The sequence below is a fragment of the Anser cygnoides genome, chromosome 23 (assembly GCF_040182565.1).
Source record: "Anser cygnoides isolate HZ-2024a breed goose chromosome 23, Taihu_goose_T2T_genome, whole genome shotgun sequence".
NCBI classification, from domain to species: domain Eukaryota; kingdom Metazoa; phylum Chordata; class Aves; order Anseriformes; family Anatidae; genus Anser; species Anser cygnoides.
In genome coordinates, this window is record NC_089895.1 from 6870360 (window position 1) to 6886332 (window position 15973).

At 39.0% G+C, this 15973-nt stretch overlaps 1 protein-coding gene across 1 annotated transcript in view; it reads right to left on the reverse strand.

Moving 5' to 3' along the window:
* The window catches only part of PANK4 (pantothenate kinase 4 (inactive)), a 24330-nt gene that overhangs the window by 4178 nt on the left and 4179 nt on the right, over window positions 1–15973 (reverse strand). The window contains exons 4-16 of the mRNA XM_048067513.2: window positions 14280–14463; window positions 13659–13751; window positions 11721–11874; window positions 10572–10753; window positions 9000–9081; window positions 7724–7824; window positions 6688–6843; window positions 6431–6543; window positions 5823–5910; window positions 3728–3879; window positions 2178–2233; window positions 1560–1609; window positions 26–133 (exon numbers count right to left, since the gene is read on the reverse strand). Of these exons, the coding sequence (XP_047923470.1) occupies window positions 26–133; window positions 1560–1609; window positions 2178–2233; window positions 3728–3879; window positions 5823–5910; window positions 6431–6543; window positions 6688–6843; window positions 7724–7824; window positions 9000–9081; window positions 10572–10753; window positions 11721–11874; window positions 13659–13751; window positions 14280–14463 (1519 nt within the window). The remainder of the gene's footprint in view (window positions 1–25; window positions 134–1559; window positions 1610–2177; window positions 2234–3727; window positions 3880–5822; window positions 5911–6430; window positions 6544–6687; window positions 6844–7723; window positions 7825–8999; window positions 9082–10571; window positions 10754–11720; window positions 11875–13658; window positions 13752–14279; window positions 14464–15973) is intronic.

Here is a 15973-nt window from a genome sequence, read left to right on the forward strand (position 1 = left end):
TGACTCTACAACAAAAACCACTTACCTCTGTCCCTCTAGAGAGGAGCTCTCTCACAAAAGGAAAGACTCCTAAAATTATGTCTATTCCACTGTTATCTGCGAAAATTAAGGCACATTTATGAGGGGGACCCTCCTGCAAGAGAAAAAACAATGCATTCAGAATTTAGTTCATAATTTAGTTCACTGAATAGTTCATGTTATTTAGAAACACTCACTTTAAGACCCCAGGTTTTATACCCCTAAATGATTGGCAATTTTCATTACCTAGCAGCAGCATAACACTTCACTTACCCCTGATCTTAAGCAAAATCAGTTTCCCTAGGATTGTCTTTGCACAGTTATTTAAAACAGCCTATAGTTATTTCGCTTTATTTGAGAGCTGTCTCAAACTCTGTTAATTAACCTACAGCTGCCAAAGATGTGTCTGACTCCAGCAGCTGGGAACAGGAGCTTACTTCAGAGGGTTCTGAAGGGTGGGCAGTCACACCTATAATCCTACCATTGGGAGGCTAGATTAGAACTCCCATTTTGTTACTCCATGCAGCTGGAGAATAACCTTCCCTAAAACAGAAGCAGCAGCATGGACAGCTGTCTACACGAACATGTTGGTTATCAGGGTGAACCTACCTTTGTGGACGTTTTAAGCTAGCATGCTGTAAGGTGAACAGGATTTCCTTCTGCCAGGAAAGGGCAGGATGGACTGCTGGGGGCAGTGACATCCTAAAATAAAGAAATATTTCCTATTCTCCATTAACCTTTTGATTTGTTCTAAATCTGATGTTATGAAGTTTAGTTCACTGCAGTTTGTACCAGCAGAAGAATTCCTACTGTAACTAATGCTCAATTCCTAAGAAAAAAAAATGGTCAGGACAGTGCTTGAACTTCCTTCATTAGCACTGTCATGAAGGATTAGATCTTAGAGGTCTTTTCCAACCTAAATGATTCTATGATTAGATGATACTTTCAAGACACAATATGCAATGATTTGGAGCAGTCTACTTATACCAAACTTTTGTCTATCATTTCCAACATAGATCTACAGAGAGAACCAAAAAACATTTACGCTTTTCAGCGAACCTTAATTAAATAGTAATAAACATCACACAGAGCCAAAAAGCTTTGCTAATTGATTAATTACTTTCAGAAAGCTCCTTAATTAATGCAGGTTTTAGCTTGATTACTGAGATGGAGGAACAATGCAGACATTATATTTGGGTTCAAGTTTTCAAAATTACAGGTCTAGCTGTGTAGAAATAAGTGCCCTGATAAAGAAGGGAACTATGGGTATGTTGGAAGAGCTCTGAAAGCAGCCGGGTTACAAACGTTGCAGTTCCTGCAGGAATTCAGCTAAGAAACTTGGTAAGTAATGAAGTGTCAAATTCCTTTTAGTCCTTTCTTTATGGTAAGGCTGCTGAATTACTGGTACTGTATTGACAGAGTTTATTTTGAGTTGCCTGAATGGGGTTCTGTTAAATCTGTTAAAAACAAGCTAACAAGGTTTTTTTTCAAGATTAATGTATTAAATTACTCAATGGTTAGTAACAATTGTGGCATCGTACCTTCAGTCGCTCTAGCCACTGACTGTAGGAGTCTTCTAACCAGGGACGTTCTGCGTCACAAACAAAATCGTGTTAGTGTTACTTTTAGGCAATGAGTAAATCTGTATGTTAGGTCTTTTTAAAGATGCTGAAGCAGTTGAGTTCAGGTTTTGAATGTTAAAACTGTATATTCAAAGAGTTCTTAAGCTCTTAATTATGGGAATACCTCAATTACAGTGCTCTTGAAATGGAATTTTCATAATAAAGCAATGGAGTCACGTGAGCTAAATACCATTAGGGCTCATCCTAAGATGGATGGTGTTGTACTTGAGGGGACGCTACTGCTTTGACAGGATTAGAACAGTACAAAAATAGCACAGCCAAGATATTCCAAACACCTGTGCAGCTAAGACTTCTGTGCAAGGAGATAGGCTTTCAGGTTCCAGTTCCTTTGGAATACAAAGAGCAACGTTGCCCTGAAACTCTGTAACCTGTATTTCAGACAAACCCAGCAAGTATGAACGGGTCCTCATCATCTGGGCAGCACAACTGTCACAACAAACACCTTCCCGCTCTCCTCCACTCACATTAACACAACATCCAGTTCCAACCACCACCACCACACGTCTCCCCCTGTACCTTGCAGTTTTGATTTGGCTTCTTCAAATCCAAATTGTGGCTCAGATTCCAGAACGCTGTATCACGAGAGAAATAAAGGGTACACATTAAGCAACTTAATCACATAAAAACACAATTCAAACATTCCTCTAGCAGGTGGTCAGCAATTTTATTGCACTGATTATCATATGGAGTGTGGGTAGGTCCAATGACTGAGAAACAGACACATTGTTCTGATGTTAAACACAAAAAGCTCAGATGTGTGTTAAATTAGAGCGTTATTATGCTAAAAGGAAAAAGCTACAGCAATATACAAACGTTTGCAGGAACTACTCTGCAGGCAAAAAAAGAAACCTTCTGGTCTGCAGACTACCATAAATGTAGTCAGGGTCTAAAATATCTGCATAGGAAACCAGTGCTATACAAAGTCCGATTTGAAGATTAGTTCACAGAAGGTATTTTAAAGTTGTACCTGTGTAGGCAGGGGAAAAAAAAAAAAGAACTAGGTACAGGATCTAAAAGCTATTGACTGTACGTACAGCAAAGTAGCTCCAAACAATTAGGTGGTGATGAGCATACAGGTAATGAGGCTAGATTCCAAGCTGCCAGTTAAAATGTTACACCGTGCAGGCAGTGCTTGCCAGTCATGTCTCAAAGTTCCTTACATCTAGTACTGACGCGTAACTCAGCCTGTACATCTCTTAGTTCCTTCCTCAAAGGGAGGGAGAGCTACACTTACCACAAGTAGCAACTAGACTATCTGCTCTGACAGGTGGCAGTTCAAGTTTCTGTAGCTGTGGGCAGCATCAGAAGTACCCCAAGTCTAAGAGCGCCAAGGCAGCCTTGAATCACCTTGTTTTGAGTGGACTTTTTTTTGGTTTACTCAGAGGGGAAAACTCCTTAAAGATGCAGAAAGGGAAAGGAAGAGCTGAATGTCAGCTGTGAGGCACTGACTCTCTCCCATGTTACTGGATCTATGTTATCAACCCCACAAAAACAGCTGTAAAATTGAGAGCTTCAAAATCAAAAATGTTTTAAGACAGCTGGCATTTATATCCTCACGTGAATTCATAGCTGCTGAAAGCATGTGAGGAAAAAAGCTCTCAAAACAGCAATAGAAATGTATGTTGATCAAAAATACTTAGTATTTAGTCATCAGAAGAGACCACCCAACCTAGCTTACAGCCCATTGAACGAGTGATATCAGGATAACTGTGGGTTGCAGAAAAACAGCGTATTTTCTACTAGAGGCACGTAGTATCAGATTAAGTACAACACATACCCAATTAATTATTAACCATGCTACAAGCAAAGCAGCCAGGCTGGAATATTAAATGCTCTATCACTTAACTCAAACACTCACAGCAACGTGTCTGCCAGGTTTTTAAGGGTGGAAATGTAAACTTTGCTGCACCACAACAACGCTTGCAAATAAACAACCAACATATGATTACGGTAAAATACAAACTATAATTAAAGTTAGATGGGCGCACTTTATTTACTTATTTTTAAAACGAACAATTGGATATTCTGTATCTTAAAAGGGTGCTTTTAAAATATTTAACACCTACTCTGAGACTGCTTTTGCTCCCCAGTCAAAGACATTCCCCGCAAGAAGTCCTTTCACCAGAGCAAACTGCCTCTCCTCCCAGCCTAATGAATCCAAAGATTCGATTACGCTTTGAAAACATTTTAAGGCTATGCCATTTTCTTTCTGCTTTACCTGTAAGAAAGACATGAAACATCGGATTTATAGACAAAAAATTCTTACCCATCATTGGTTGTCTCAGTCCCAAGACCGCGTTCAAGCATTCTCCTCTACGTTCATGGCCTCTAATGGACCAACAAGTTACTGTTATCAGCATGCTTAGTATCAGCAAGAAAAAAGTTTCCTGGGATTCTAATAAAAATCTTTATTAGCGCTAGTATATGTTCTGTAGCCTAAGAATTACTTTAAAAAAAAAAATAGATTAGAGGTATGATAGATCTTGGGCAGACTGGGGAATGGAAGAACAGACACACAAAAAAGACACTTAAGCAGCAACATGATCCACCAAAACCAGGTAATCTGCACGAGGAGGCTTACCACTAGCAGTTTTACAAAAACTGGAGGTGTTTTTTTGTGTTTAATTTTTGCTTCAAGAGGTTCATCATTCTAGATGCCTAGAAGCTCTTGACTTTTTTTTCCTCCACTTCTACCTCCAGAGAGATCAGTGTTACACAGCTAGTTCTACTTAAAAATGTAGGAGTGGTATTAAGTACCATCTTTACATCATCTTTTTTTGCCACTATCTTGTCTGAATTACAAAAAAAAAAAGAGCAAACATACGTAAAAGCCACCTCATACAGTTTTAACTCTTTCTTAGAGTGAATGTGACATCTGACAGTGCAGCTATGGAGAAGCTTCTACGTACTTTGTAGAAACAGAGCAACAGTCAAAAAAGTCTCTAACCAGACACTGTCACTGCTATTGTTCCTGTGTCCACACAAAAGTGGTGAGGATCAGACCTACGGAAAGCTATTTTTGAGAAATGACGACTTCACACGTCCTCTCCCCCAGCAAAATAAACCCCAAAGAGTAAACAGCTGCAGAATAGCAACAAATTCTTTTAAGAGCTTCAGGTTATGCATTTGTATTATATACACTCCAACCCAACTCAGCAAAGTATCTCAACAGTTACAAAAGCAATCAAGAAACTTTTTACAGCACAGCAGGAAATTAACCCAGAGACAAGATGCAGGAAAGTGGCACAGTTTGGTTTAAGGAGAGACTGCCTCAGCAATTAAGGAACACAGTGAACAGATTTGTTTTGTTTTTCCAGGCCTTTTTGGGGAGCGATGGTGTTGGGGAGGATGACTTTGCTTGTGAGACACTTCCTCCCTGCCCCCAATTTCCTTTTCTTTCCTTTTTGGGTCAGGAGAAGGAAAGAAAACACGCTTTAAGGTAACTAAAAGAACACAGAAATTAACTTCATACCATTAGTGACTTTTGCATGGAGCTCTTGAGATTGTTAACTGCTCTACAAGGTAATACTGCCAATTGCCTTTTACAACTGTCTGAAAGTCTCACATTTATTCAGAAGTACTTACACAGCTACACATAACTTTCCTTAATTTTGAAAATGGTTTTCGTACCATGAGGAGAAAAACAGGAAAGAAAAAAATTCCTGAAGTCAGCTAGACTGCAGTAGTAGCCTCAGTATAAGAGGAAGTAAACTGATTACTCAGAACTGAAGTTCTCAGGTCATTTATAAGGTTGTCCATGAGCAGAAGTGGAGCCTCTCCATGTAGTCTCCTTACTTCTAAACTGAAGGAAACACCTCCTCACTGAAGGAGCAAGTTACAATAGCATCTGATGAAGGACACCATGTACTCATCAGGAGCGGGATGGACACCACCAGTTCCCTTCTCAGAAGTACAACACAACCAACTTTGTGTTAGCACTATCCTCACCATGACTGCATTCAGCAGGTTACAGGTCAAAGGCTTTACATCCCACCAGCAACTGCTGTTTCTCCTCAGAGCAGCAACCACCAACCAGTTACAGCTGCTGCAAGGTAGTTAGTAATCTCCCTATATAAACCATTACTTATACAACGTTTTAGAGTATGGAAAAAGTGTCTTGAACTTACACGTTGTCCACCCTGTAAAACAAGAACAACTTACCTTTGAATAGGGATCCGGAAAATTGAACTCGTTTAAACAGTGTTCCCTTGTATCCAAAAGACTTCTAACTGTTAAGGTACCATATGCACTTTAAAAAGGGAGAGGGGAAAACAGATCAACTACTTCAAACAGAAAAAAGGTATTTTCTCCTGTTTCCTCCATAATTAGGATGAATTCCAGTAAGTCACGGCATGTAAGACAAACGTTTCAGTTAAAAGTCTTCACATGCCACATGTGCTAAGTCAGTCTCTAAGTGGTGAATCTACTAAACAGACTACTTAAATAGAGAGGGAAAAGGTTCAGAGCAAAGTTGCCAGACAATTGAACTAACACATTACTGCTTTTATTAACTTCTAGACCATTAGTCATTTTTCTGCTGAGACAGAATTTAACTGAGAAATTCTAATAGGGAAATCCCATGGTTCTGTTCAGAGGACCTGACATTTGGCACATCAACTTGCTCCAGCCTACGTAGCTTTCAGTTTGCTCTGCTTAATATTTAATAAAAGCTTTTATTTAGCTTTTAGTTAGTTTATAGCTTGCTTTTAATTTGCTCTGCTCAACAGAAGCAGCCAGGTGATGAAAGCAGGAAAATGAAAGACACTTACAAAGGCTGCTGTCTGAGCGTCTGGAGCTTGTTCCAGTATTTCTGTCGGAACTTTTCAGCTCTCTCAGGTGCATCAACAGAATCTGGTTGACTGGCTGCAGCACGCTTTGCCACCTGGTAGAGAAGAGGAAAAACTGAAGTTACCGATCAAATTACTCTTCTTTTTAACTGACCTAAAGTTCAGGCTGAAAAACAACCCCTCCATTTGCTTTACTCTTCAGTCATCACTCACACACACAACTCCTTTGTGACATTTACCCCATCCAGTGCCTCCTCAAAACAGGTAAGCCAGTATTTTCTGGCCATGGCATCATCCGTGAGGTCAACAGTGTCCGGAATATAGGTCGATGGGTCCTTTAGCAGTGGCAGGTTAACAAGTGGTCTCTCCAGCCTATCCATTTCAAACATGTCAAACTAGGTGAAAAATGAAAGATTTATTAGAGCTTTTTCAGAAATTGATTCATAACAAGTTAAACTAGCACAAGGCCTACACAAATCTGTAAGAGTTTTATACATCATCTTTGGGTCTAAAAATGCCTAGTAACAAACAGGAAATAACCAACCAAAGCCAAGTTTTCCCCCAAGTACATGAAGCTACTTTCTGAAGACTGGGAGGAGATAAACCAATGAGGGAGGAAATAAAAAAAAAAAAACAACCAAAAAAACTTGACATGAAAAACACTGGCGTGCTGATCAACAGAAGACAGTAAAACATGCTGAGCTCCACCACAGTGCCTTCTTTTCAAAAGCACTTTTCAGCAGATCCAGACTTAGAATAATTTAAGAACCTTAAGGTATTTTCTAATTGCTTACTGTATGCCAGTTTCACTGTGAAATTGGAGTTACTGTATTTAAGAGATGACTGGGATCATGCTCTTCTGTGCAGTTATATATTTCTCTCTTCGTAGGAAGTAAATAAATGATGCTTAAAGACATGGAACATCAGACTCAAAATTCTCAAGCACAGTATTTCAACGATAGCAAATCCAAGCTACTTCAAAGAAAGGGCAGGAGACTAATGTTTTCTCCCACCTTTGGTGAGGCAGAACAAGACAAAGTAGCAGCCGTGATCTGCTTTTATGAAGCATTACATCAAACCATCACAGATGACACAAGACATCATTGCGCACAACACGACACCATCACACATGATACAGGACGCTGTGTTAGTCACTTCTTTCGGTAAGCAGCACAGCCTCAGGGACAAGAAGCAACTAGTTTTAGAATAACTGTCTAGGCTCAAAGCACCACTGCCAAGAGAAAGCACGTAGTTCTAGGAAAGACAACCACATACTGTACCACTCCTGGTTCTCTGCATGGGGTAAACATCAGGTGATGTGCTCATGAGACCAGAACTTCCAGCGTAATTCTCTCCCCAGCTATACTGGTTTGGATCTAGAAAAGAGAAAGAGAGAGAGACACATAATCTGAAAATAAAACTGAAAATACTCCCATGTGCGAGTCTAGAGTCAGCACCCCTTCAGAGAAGCTGTTTCACTGCAAAAGCCATTTCTCCTTGACTTTATACATAAATCAGATTTTTTCCCTCTAGGCCCCAGTAGGTATGTTTTAACTTCTTGCTGACTTACCTACCTCTAAAGAGCTTCAAATTAAACTGAATGAGACACAAGACAACTGGAATTCTAACATCATTTTTTAAACCACTTTTTTTTTTATCATTAATGGCTATAAAGAGCAGGATGTCTTCAAAGCATTATAGACGGCTACTTTTTCTGTCATCAGAGAACTACTTTCTTATTTCTGAATATAAATCCATTATTAACAGAATATACTGCAAAACTCTCAAAGCATAGTGTAAATTTCATATAAACACTAGTTATTTCTAGAATTTTTCTAGGAGTTTAATTAAGTTCAGATGTACAGAACATGCTACAGAAGTAATGTCTTTAATTCCTTAGCAGCTGGTTCCCTGCCCACATCTATAAAGTGGGTATGAAATGACTTCCACATCCATTGCTCTGAGGTACATTTGATATTTACTGAAACTAAGTATCGTTAACCACCTCATTCTTTTTTCCACTATTAGTAAGGTACTGAATGGCTTGCTAGTACATCAACAAGAAATTAAAGGAAAGAAAAAATACAAATGGCAAAATTCAACCAAAGCATCCTATACCCAAAGAATGCTGGAAAGAAGTGTCTCATCCTTCATAAATATCTGTGAGGCTTTTCACTCAAATGAGTAAGTTTTGAGATGCCGGTCTTCTGCAGTACATTAACTGAATTCAGAAGCTGGCCTCTTAAAGAGGAGGAAAGTTCTCAGAAACTCAATTTCCCCAATTTGATTTTGAGGTATGACTGCTCTTTGCAGAAATGCAGAAAAGAGAAGAGCCAAATCCTGCTGGATTCTCAAAGGTGAGCAGGAAAACAGTGAGAAATTAACGTGTTCTTGCCAGAATATATAAAAGCAAAGCCCAGCATCTGTGTTTATTAGTGCCAAATGTATTTATTTAGGCAACAACTTACATGCAGCCTCTTAAGAGAAACTTGGACATTACACTGACATTTCAGAACACAGCATATACAGAACATAGCAATGCTGTACTTACTGTCTTGTTCAGCTCCTTTTAAAAATGCCCCAATGGCTCCCAGGTAGCCTTCATGTCTCAGGAACAATGCCTGAACCTCTCCCTGCCACAATATGAAACATTGCAATTGGATGGTCCCTGATGGCTAACATGTACTTCTTCGTCACTAGATTTACACTTAAATTTAATAGAAACAACTGAAGATGATAATATTCATTTGTGCTACATTCTAACACATTCAGTAATTTTAATGGTGCTCCAAAAATGGTGTTTCTGAAACACAGCTTCAGGAGGACCTGCTTACATACATCATTCCACAATTCTAAGACAGCTGGAAAAAAATACATGCAGAAATGGCGCGTATTCTAAGCCTGCGCAACCACAGAAGCAGAGGGAAGCGAATGCTTCGCCAGGAAAGACCACTGCATCATTCCCTGAATATTCAACTCCTCTTGCTTGAACAGGCTGGAAATATAAGGTCAGCTGATCTCTAGGTCATCAACGTGTGTGCCACTGCGCATCCACCACATTCAAGCCACTCTTCATTTTCTTTATTTCATTACACTGCTGTTTAACATGCAACAATATACAGTCACCCTGTACATTCTCCATAGGCATTTGCCCCACCAGGTTAGTTAGCTTAAATGTTAACGTATAAAAGAATGCCAGGGAGAACAGGACCACCACCCACCCTAGCACCCGTAGCTTTCCTAGACAAGGCTGAGTGAGACCTCCTCTGAAGGATACTAAGCCAGGTCTACAGCAGATAATATCAGAAAAGTTAACGCTGGGTTTAACTATAGTGGAGGGGGAAAAAAATAATTTACAGTGAGATTTTTGTACAGACTGAATCGCTGATAAGGTTGTGCTTACAAGAATCTAGAGCTGCAGTTTTGTGGTAGTTTTCTTGAAATGCAACCAAGGTTTTACAGAAAGACTGCAATGGTGAAACAAAGGAAAATAAAGCGGCATATAGGAGTCTCTTGCTTGAAGCACTGAGATGAGGTAAAAATAGCATCAGTGGTTCTACGAAACTGCGACATGCATTGCGAAGGTGCAGGAACCGATCTACCCGTACCAAGCATTAAGTGAGCTTTTGGACTGCACCGGTTTTCTACTGAAATATCGTTAGTATTTGCCACAGCCTCAAAACCTGGAAAGGATTACAGCTTTTTTTTTTTTTTTTAATAAAACCACCAACAAAAGCCCAAGCTACCACCACCAATATTAGCTGCTAATTATCTCAGCAGAACAATCCCACATTGCATAGCCTGGGGGGTGAAAAGAAATAGTTGAAGTCAGCAAGAGGAATTGAATAACAGTGGCAGCTATCTAAGAAAATAGTGAAAATTACTGTCAATCAAAAATAAATAGAGAGAGAGAGAGAAAGAGAGGCTAGAGAGAATTCCTAGGCAATTCACATTTATTTCACCCCTCCCACAACAGATCCTTCTAGCCCTGCCTTACCTACCTAAGAGCAGTCCTTTAAGCTGATTTAAGGTGGGAATCTATTTATTTTAAGTCCCCCAACCTCCTAGAAGAAGATACCTAGACACATGAATTTGCTATTAGGAGAATCTCTGTTTTCGTTACCTTTGAGAAGAAGTTGATACTGTAGGTTATTGTGCGCATGGTAACTGGGTGACCCCGAATAAAGAATCCTCCAAAATATATTTTATCTAAATTATGGAGTTTGGCATAGAGGCAGGCAAGTTGACCAATGTCATTGCTGATCATGTGTAGTAAGCTTTTCGCCATATCTTCTTTGGAAAACTCTTAAAAGAAGGAAATAGCAAGAAAAATTAAACACAGCTGAAGAATGCTCAAAGGAACCATACAGATTTTTTAAAACAAAGAACCTACAGCTAGAGAAAAAATATCCCTTTGTTTGACCAGTCTCTATGTGTGTAGAACAAAGGTGTTACCCCCCAACCCAAAATCTTGTTATTAACCAAGTACCAAACAACAAGTAGCATGTATTTGACTGAAAACACTGTGGAAAAGCACTGAGCTGCTGTGAAATATTGCTTGAAAGAAGTCTGCTTGAAAGGTCAATAGCAAATGGCACGAACTCCATTTCATCTCTAGGAAACATGGATAACGGTTCATCCATCCACCTCGATGTGTGATGTGCTGCAAGCATTTTATTAGAACACCGCAAATAAAGTCGCAGGTTACAGTAAATCACTGCCATAGGTCTTTTTCTGGACCAACACAGCCAATTGTATTTTCCACATAAACAGTGGGCTATCTAGACAGTTATCTTTGTTGTTTGCCTAGACTTATGGAATCCCAAACTGAAAAACTGAATGCCTGCTTGCAAGGCAGTACTGGATAGTATCTTTAATCAATAAAGTATCGTGCAGGCAAAATAAACCTAGGCAAGATCGTGAGAAACACTGGTAGTTATTTTCCAGCTCTACTTGCCTGGAGAACGTTACAAACATCAGATTCCCAAGGGCTGGAGGACATGGTTGAATTTCTTCTCCTCATTAGTTTCAAAGAGCAACTCTAAATAACTGGAGCGACTCAGGCAGTGTTCAGTGCCCCCTCTCAGCCCACACACATAACATAGGGAAATGGATAAGGCAGCATCCATTTACGCTGATGAAATTGGCAACTGTTTCTCCATCCTGATAAGCGTTCACAGGAAGCTTGTACAAGTAGCAAATCCACGCTGACAGGCAATCTAAAGTATTAATTGTATAGCAAATCTTGGGAAGATCTTTTCTATACTGATACCTTTATCTGCTGTAGTAGATTTCCCGAAGCTGCTAGCTATCAGATTTCCACTTAGCCCCAGGGTCTGGCAGGCGCCTCCATACACATCTTTCACCAACATGTCTACATTTGTGTGCTGTCCCTTTGAAGCGAGCTGCAGCAATTCATCAAATTTCTGAGGATGAGAAGCAGAGTTACTCTAGGTTTTTGGGACAGCCAGAAAACCTTGCCCACAAACTGAGTTCTGCAGCATCCTTACTGACAAAAATAAAAATAAATAAATAAACAAACACAACAAACCAAAACAGGGGCTTTGGCTTGGAACCAACCCTGCCAGTAAAAGAGACAGCATTTCTAATAACAAGGATTTATCCCAAGCCCACATCTTATCAAACAGACTGAGATTAAGTTGGGCCCCTTCCAACCTCAATCATTCTGTGATTCTGTTATCTACAAATAATTAGGTGAAGTTCCGCATAAAAGTAGAAGTGGAGTGCACAATTAATCGCTTTGTCTATCTTGCAGTATTCTGGAGAACTGAAAAGTCTCTGGCAGAATTATGCCATCGAAAACTTGAGCAGTACGAAATAAGGCAAAATTTGCCAAATTCTGCTCTCCGTGCAACTCCAGTGAGTATGGAATTGACAGTAGGTTGTACAGGCATAAATAAAAAGGGCTTTATCCAGCATCACCAACAGGATTGGATTTTATAATATTTTGGCAAGTAAATTACCAAATGGTTCTCCTAGTCTAGCACCTTTAATCTCCTCCAGATTAGAGCATATTAAAGTCAGAACCCTCGTATATCTCTTGTCTTGGAATGAAGTCAGAAACACAGTAGCTAACAGCAAGCAGAATTATGTCTTCATGAGGCATATAAAAAAAAAAGCTTAAAAACAAACAGTTGTCTGTCTTTACAAGTGGAGAAATGCATTAATGTCCCTGAAATTAAACTTGCACAAAATCTGCATGATCCCAGTAATCAATATTTATAGATCTGTTAATGCTAATTTCCACTTCTACAAAACCATAAAAAAATAGGAGCTGACATTGTCATATTCTACAATTTGTTTTTAAATGCATCAGACAAAAATATTTTAAGTATGGGTCTTCCCTTTGACATTTTCTTATTTGGTGCATATGTAACTCTAGCTTTTTCTACATTGGTGACATTTAGGAGCACATATTTAAGTCACATGGATCTCTGAGACAGGAAAAAACAGCATGATTTAAGAGCTGAGTTAGGCAGAGTAGTACTAGATCAGGCCTTACTCTGGCAGATGACCAACCTGGGATTTAAGTGTTGAACCCCTGGAAGCGTGAAGTGTAATGTAAGAGAGGTGTAACTCCTCCCTACTTCCAGATATTTTGCAATAATTAGGAGCTCTCTCTTTTGCTTCTGTGGATCCTATTCCAGGTACTATGCAGGCATTTCATATTGAAAAAGGGTACAGAAAATTAGCAGGCCACTTAGAGCAGGCTATTCTTTGCATCATAGCCATTATTCATCCTTGTTGACCAACTCCTTGACTCAAGCAGGATCATTATTTTGCCACTGCTGAGCATCTTAATGTTTTTGCCTCTGTTCTACTAGTACTTTTTGCATTTAAAGCTTCCCTTTATACATCAGAAGCACAGAAAATGCAAACACAAGTCAAGGACTCAGCCTTTTTCTAACAGTTTACGACCACATGCACCTAATGGAGAGGTATTAAAATCACCCTGAGCACTGCAGAACTGCCTGTTCCATGTCTGTACAAGGCCAGCAGCTCTCTGAATAAAACATAACGCCCCACAAGAGATATTTTTTCATTTTCTAGTGCAGTCATATTGGGTTTCTAGTTCCTTATACAAATATCACTTAAAATTGTTATTTCTCCTTATTTAAAGAGTTTTAGCACTCCACCTCTTAGCACATCTTTTATCACCCCATGTCCCTTAAAACCGATGCTCTGATACCTTTGTTTTTGTGAGCAGTGCTCCAAGACCCCAGAAGGTTCCACCTCCAATTGAGCTCCCTCCTATCCATTCAAATTTGTCTTCTGTTTCTACCTGTCAATAAAACAAGGCAGATTTGTCTAGAAAGTCATATTGTAGCTATACACACACACAGTAAAATATGAGAAGATGTGGGGTTTTTGAGAAGTGGAACTGGTGCAGGCAGAACTATTTAACTGTATAAACATCAGGTGAGTTCTCCAGAGCTACATGTTCCACACACCTACAACACAAGTAGTATTCGAAATCTTTGTATTTAATTCTAGACCAAATATCCTACTTATGGACATTACATTTAATCCCCTAAACAGTGTATTAAAAGAAAAAAATGGTTCTGATCTGACAGCCTTTGTCCCGTCAATTAATATAACAACTTCTCTAAACACCAAGTTAAATTTTATTTAAAGAGATCCCATTCACTATTGCAGGAAAACATTCATAACTATGTAAGAAAAGAAAAAAATATGTATTTTCTTTCTCAACATTGTATTACCCATGAAGAAACAACTACAAATCTAAAATAGTAATGTTTCAGACCATCTCTGTCAAATTCTACAACAAAACATTTTAGCAACCACTCACCTTCACTATAGAAACCCCAGAGCCAATATTCACCAGTAAATAAGGGAAAATATTTGGGTGGTTTGTCTGAAATCGGAATTCTGTATCTGAATCTTTCTGGTATGCAAACACTTCATGGGGTATGTTCCTTAGCACAAAGTTACATCCTTTAATGAGGCAGGTCATTACGTCTTCTTTATCTACTCTGAAGGGGAAAGAGAGAAAACCTTATTATAAATTTCACAGCCCTGCTGATAAGCAAGTATCCTTTGCATTAACTTTTAAGACTTTGTAAGTAGGAGATACCAACCCACACTATATGGCAAAAGCCCAGATCTCTTAAACCACAAAACCGAGATCTGCATATGTACTGACGTTCAACTTCAGTGGCAGAACACAGCCCAACACTGGACTGCAGTTACACAGTAACTTTGATCTTACATTAATCATGCTGTCAGTAAAAATAAGTCTGCTCCTGTTTGCTTGGTTCTATTGCCTCTCTAGTGTGCTAGTGCTAGCACAACTCTATGTGCACCCATGCAATAACGTAGGTCAGAAACTTATCTGGCAATTAATGGAACAAACTAATTTTCTAACACAGCATAATATTCTATTGCTCTTCTGCTGCCTTCTTCAAAAAGAACAAAAGGCCACCTCAACATTTCAGCGCTCATTTAGAGCAGATTATAACAACTGCAAGGAGCTTACTGCTGGCATTACCAAACACAAGAAAAGAGACTTCACAGGAATAATGGGTTTCAAAACTGTACATATCCTGAGCAGGAACACTAGGAACATGACACGTAACTTAGATAAGTGACTTCTGTGAACTTCTGTATTATGTATTGTTGCTGACATGTGCTGAATTTCTGAAAGGAAATATCATAAGCCCTTTTTTGAAAGCACATAAGCAAAGCACAAACATACATCTCTATTAATACAGAGTACTTTAACTTTGTCAGGAAAGAGAAGCTGCTTCTACGGAAAAAAAAAAAAATCAGCACATGCCCCATAGTACAAGAGAAGAGGGGAACTGCAATCTAGTCTTGATTAACTGGCACTTAGTAACAGCCAATAAGGCACTGATTGAGGCTGGTTTGAAAAAAAAATGTTAATAGAATCCTACCCATCAGAAAAGAAAGATATTGAAAAAGCAGTATAAAAAGAGATGAACGGAGTACTTCAGAAACTGAGGAATATGCTGTATGAGAGGTGCTCTGAAGTTCTCCCCCAGTAGCAGCAGGTAATGTTTTATGTTGGTGTAAGTGAATGATATGTTTATCTATATTTACAGTGGCTTTTTTTTAGCATATGGCTTTTGATAAAGTTTTTGAACGGTAAACTTATGAGGCTGTAAATTCAGGAAACTACCATTCTGTCTCCTACAAGGCTATGCTGCATGAAGTTGAGGCATGATCTATGCAATAAATTACTATGTTGCCTCAATTATTTACTTCCGGGCATGCATGGAAAAACGTTAGAAGCTTCGTAACTTGAGAACCAGGCAACTGTAGCTATTAGGTACACACAGAATAAAAAGCATTTGCCAACAATACTTTGGCTTTTAATAACACAGTCTGCCTTTTGTAGATTTCACCTTTAGATCTTAAATACTGACTCATAATTAAAAAAACACAACTCAAGAGTAACAGATCAAAAGTTCTCAATTAAAATTGTTAGTAACAAGCTCACTACCTACTTGCTGTAGTTCAAAT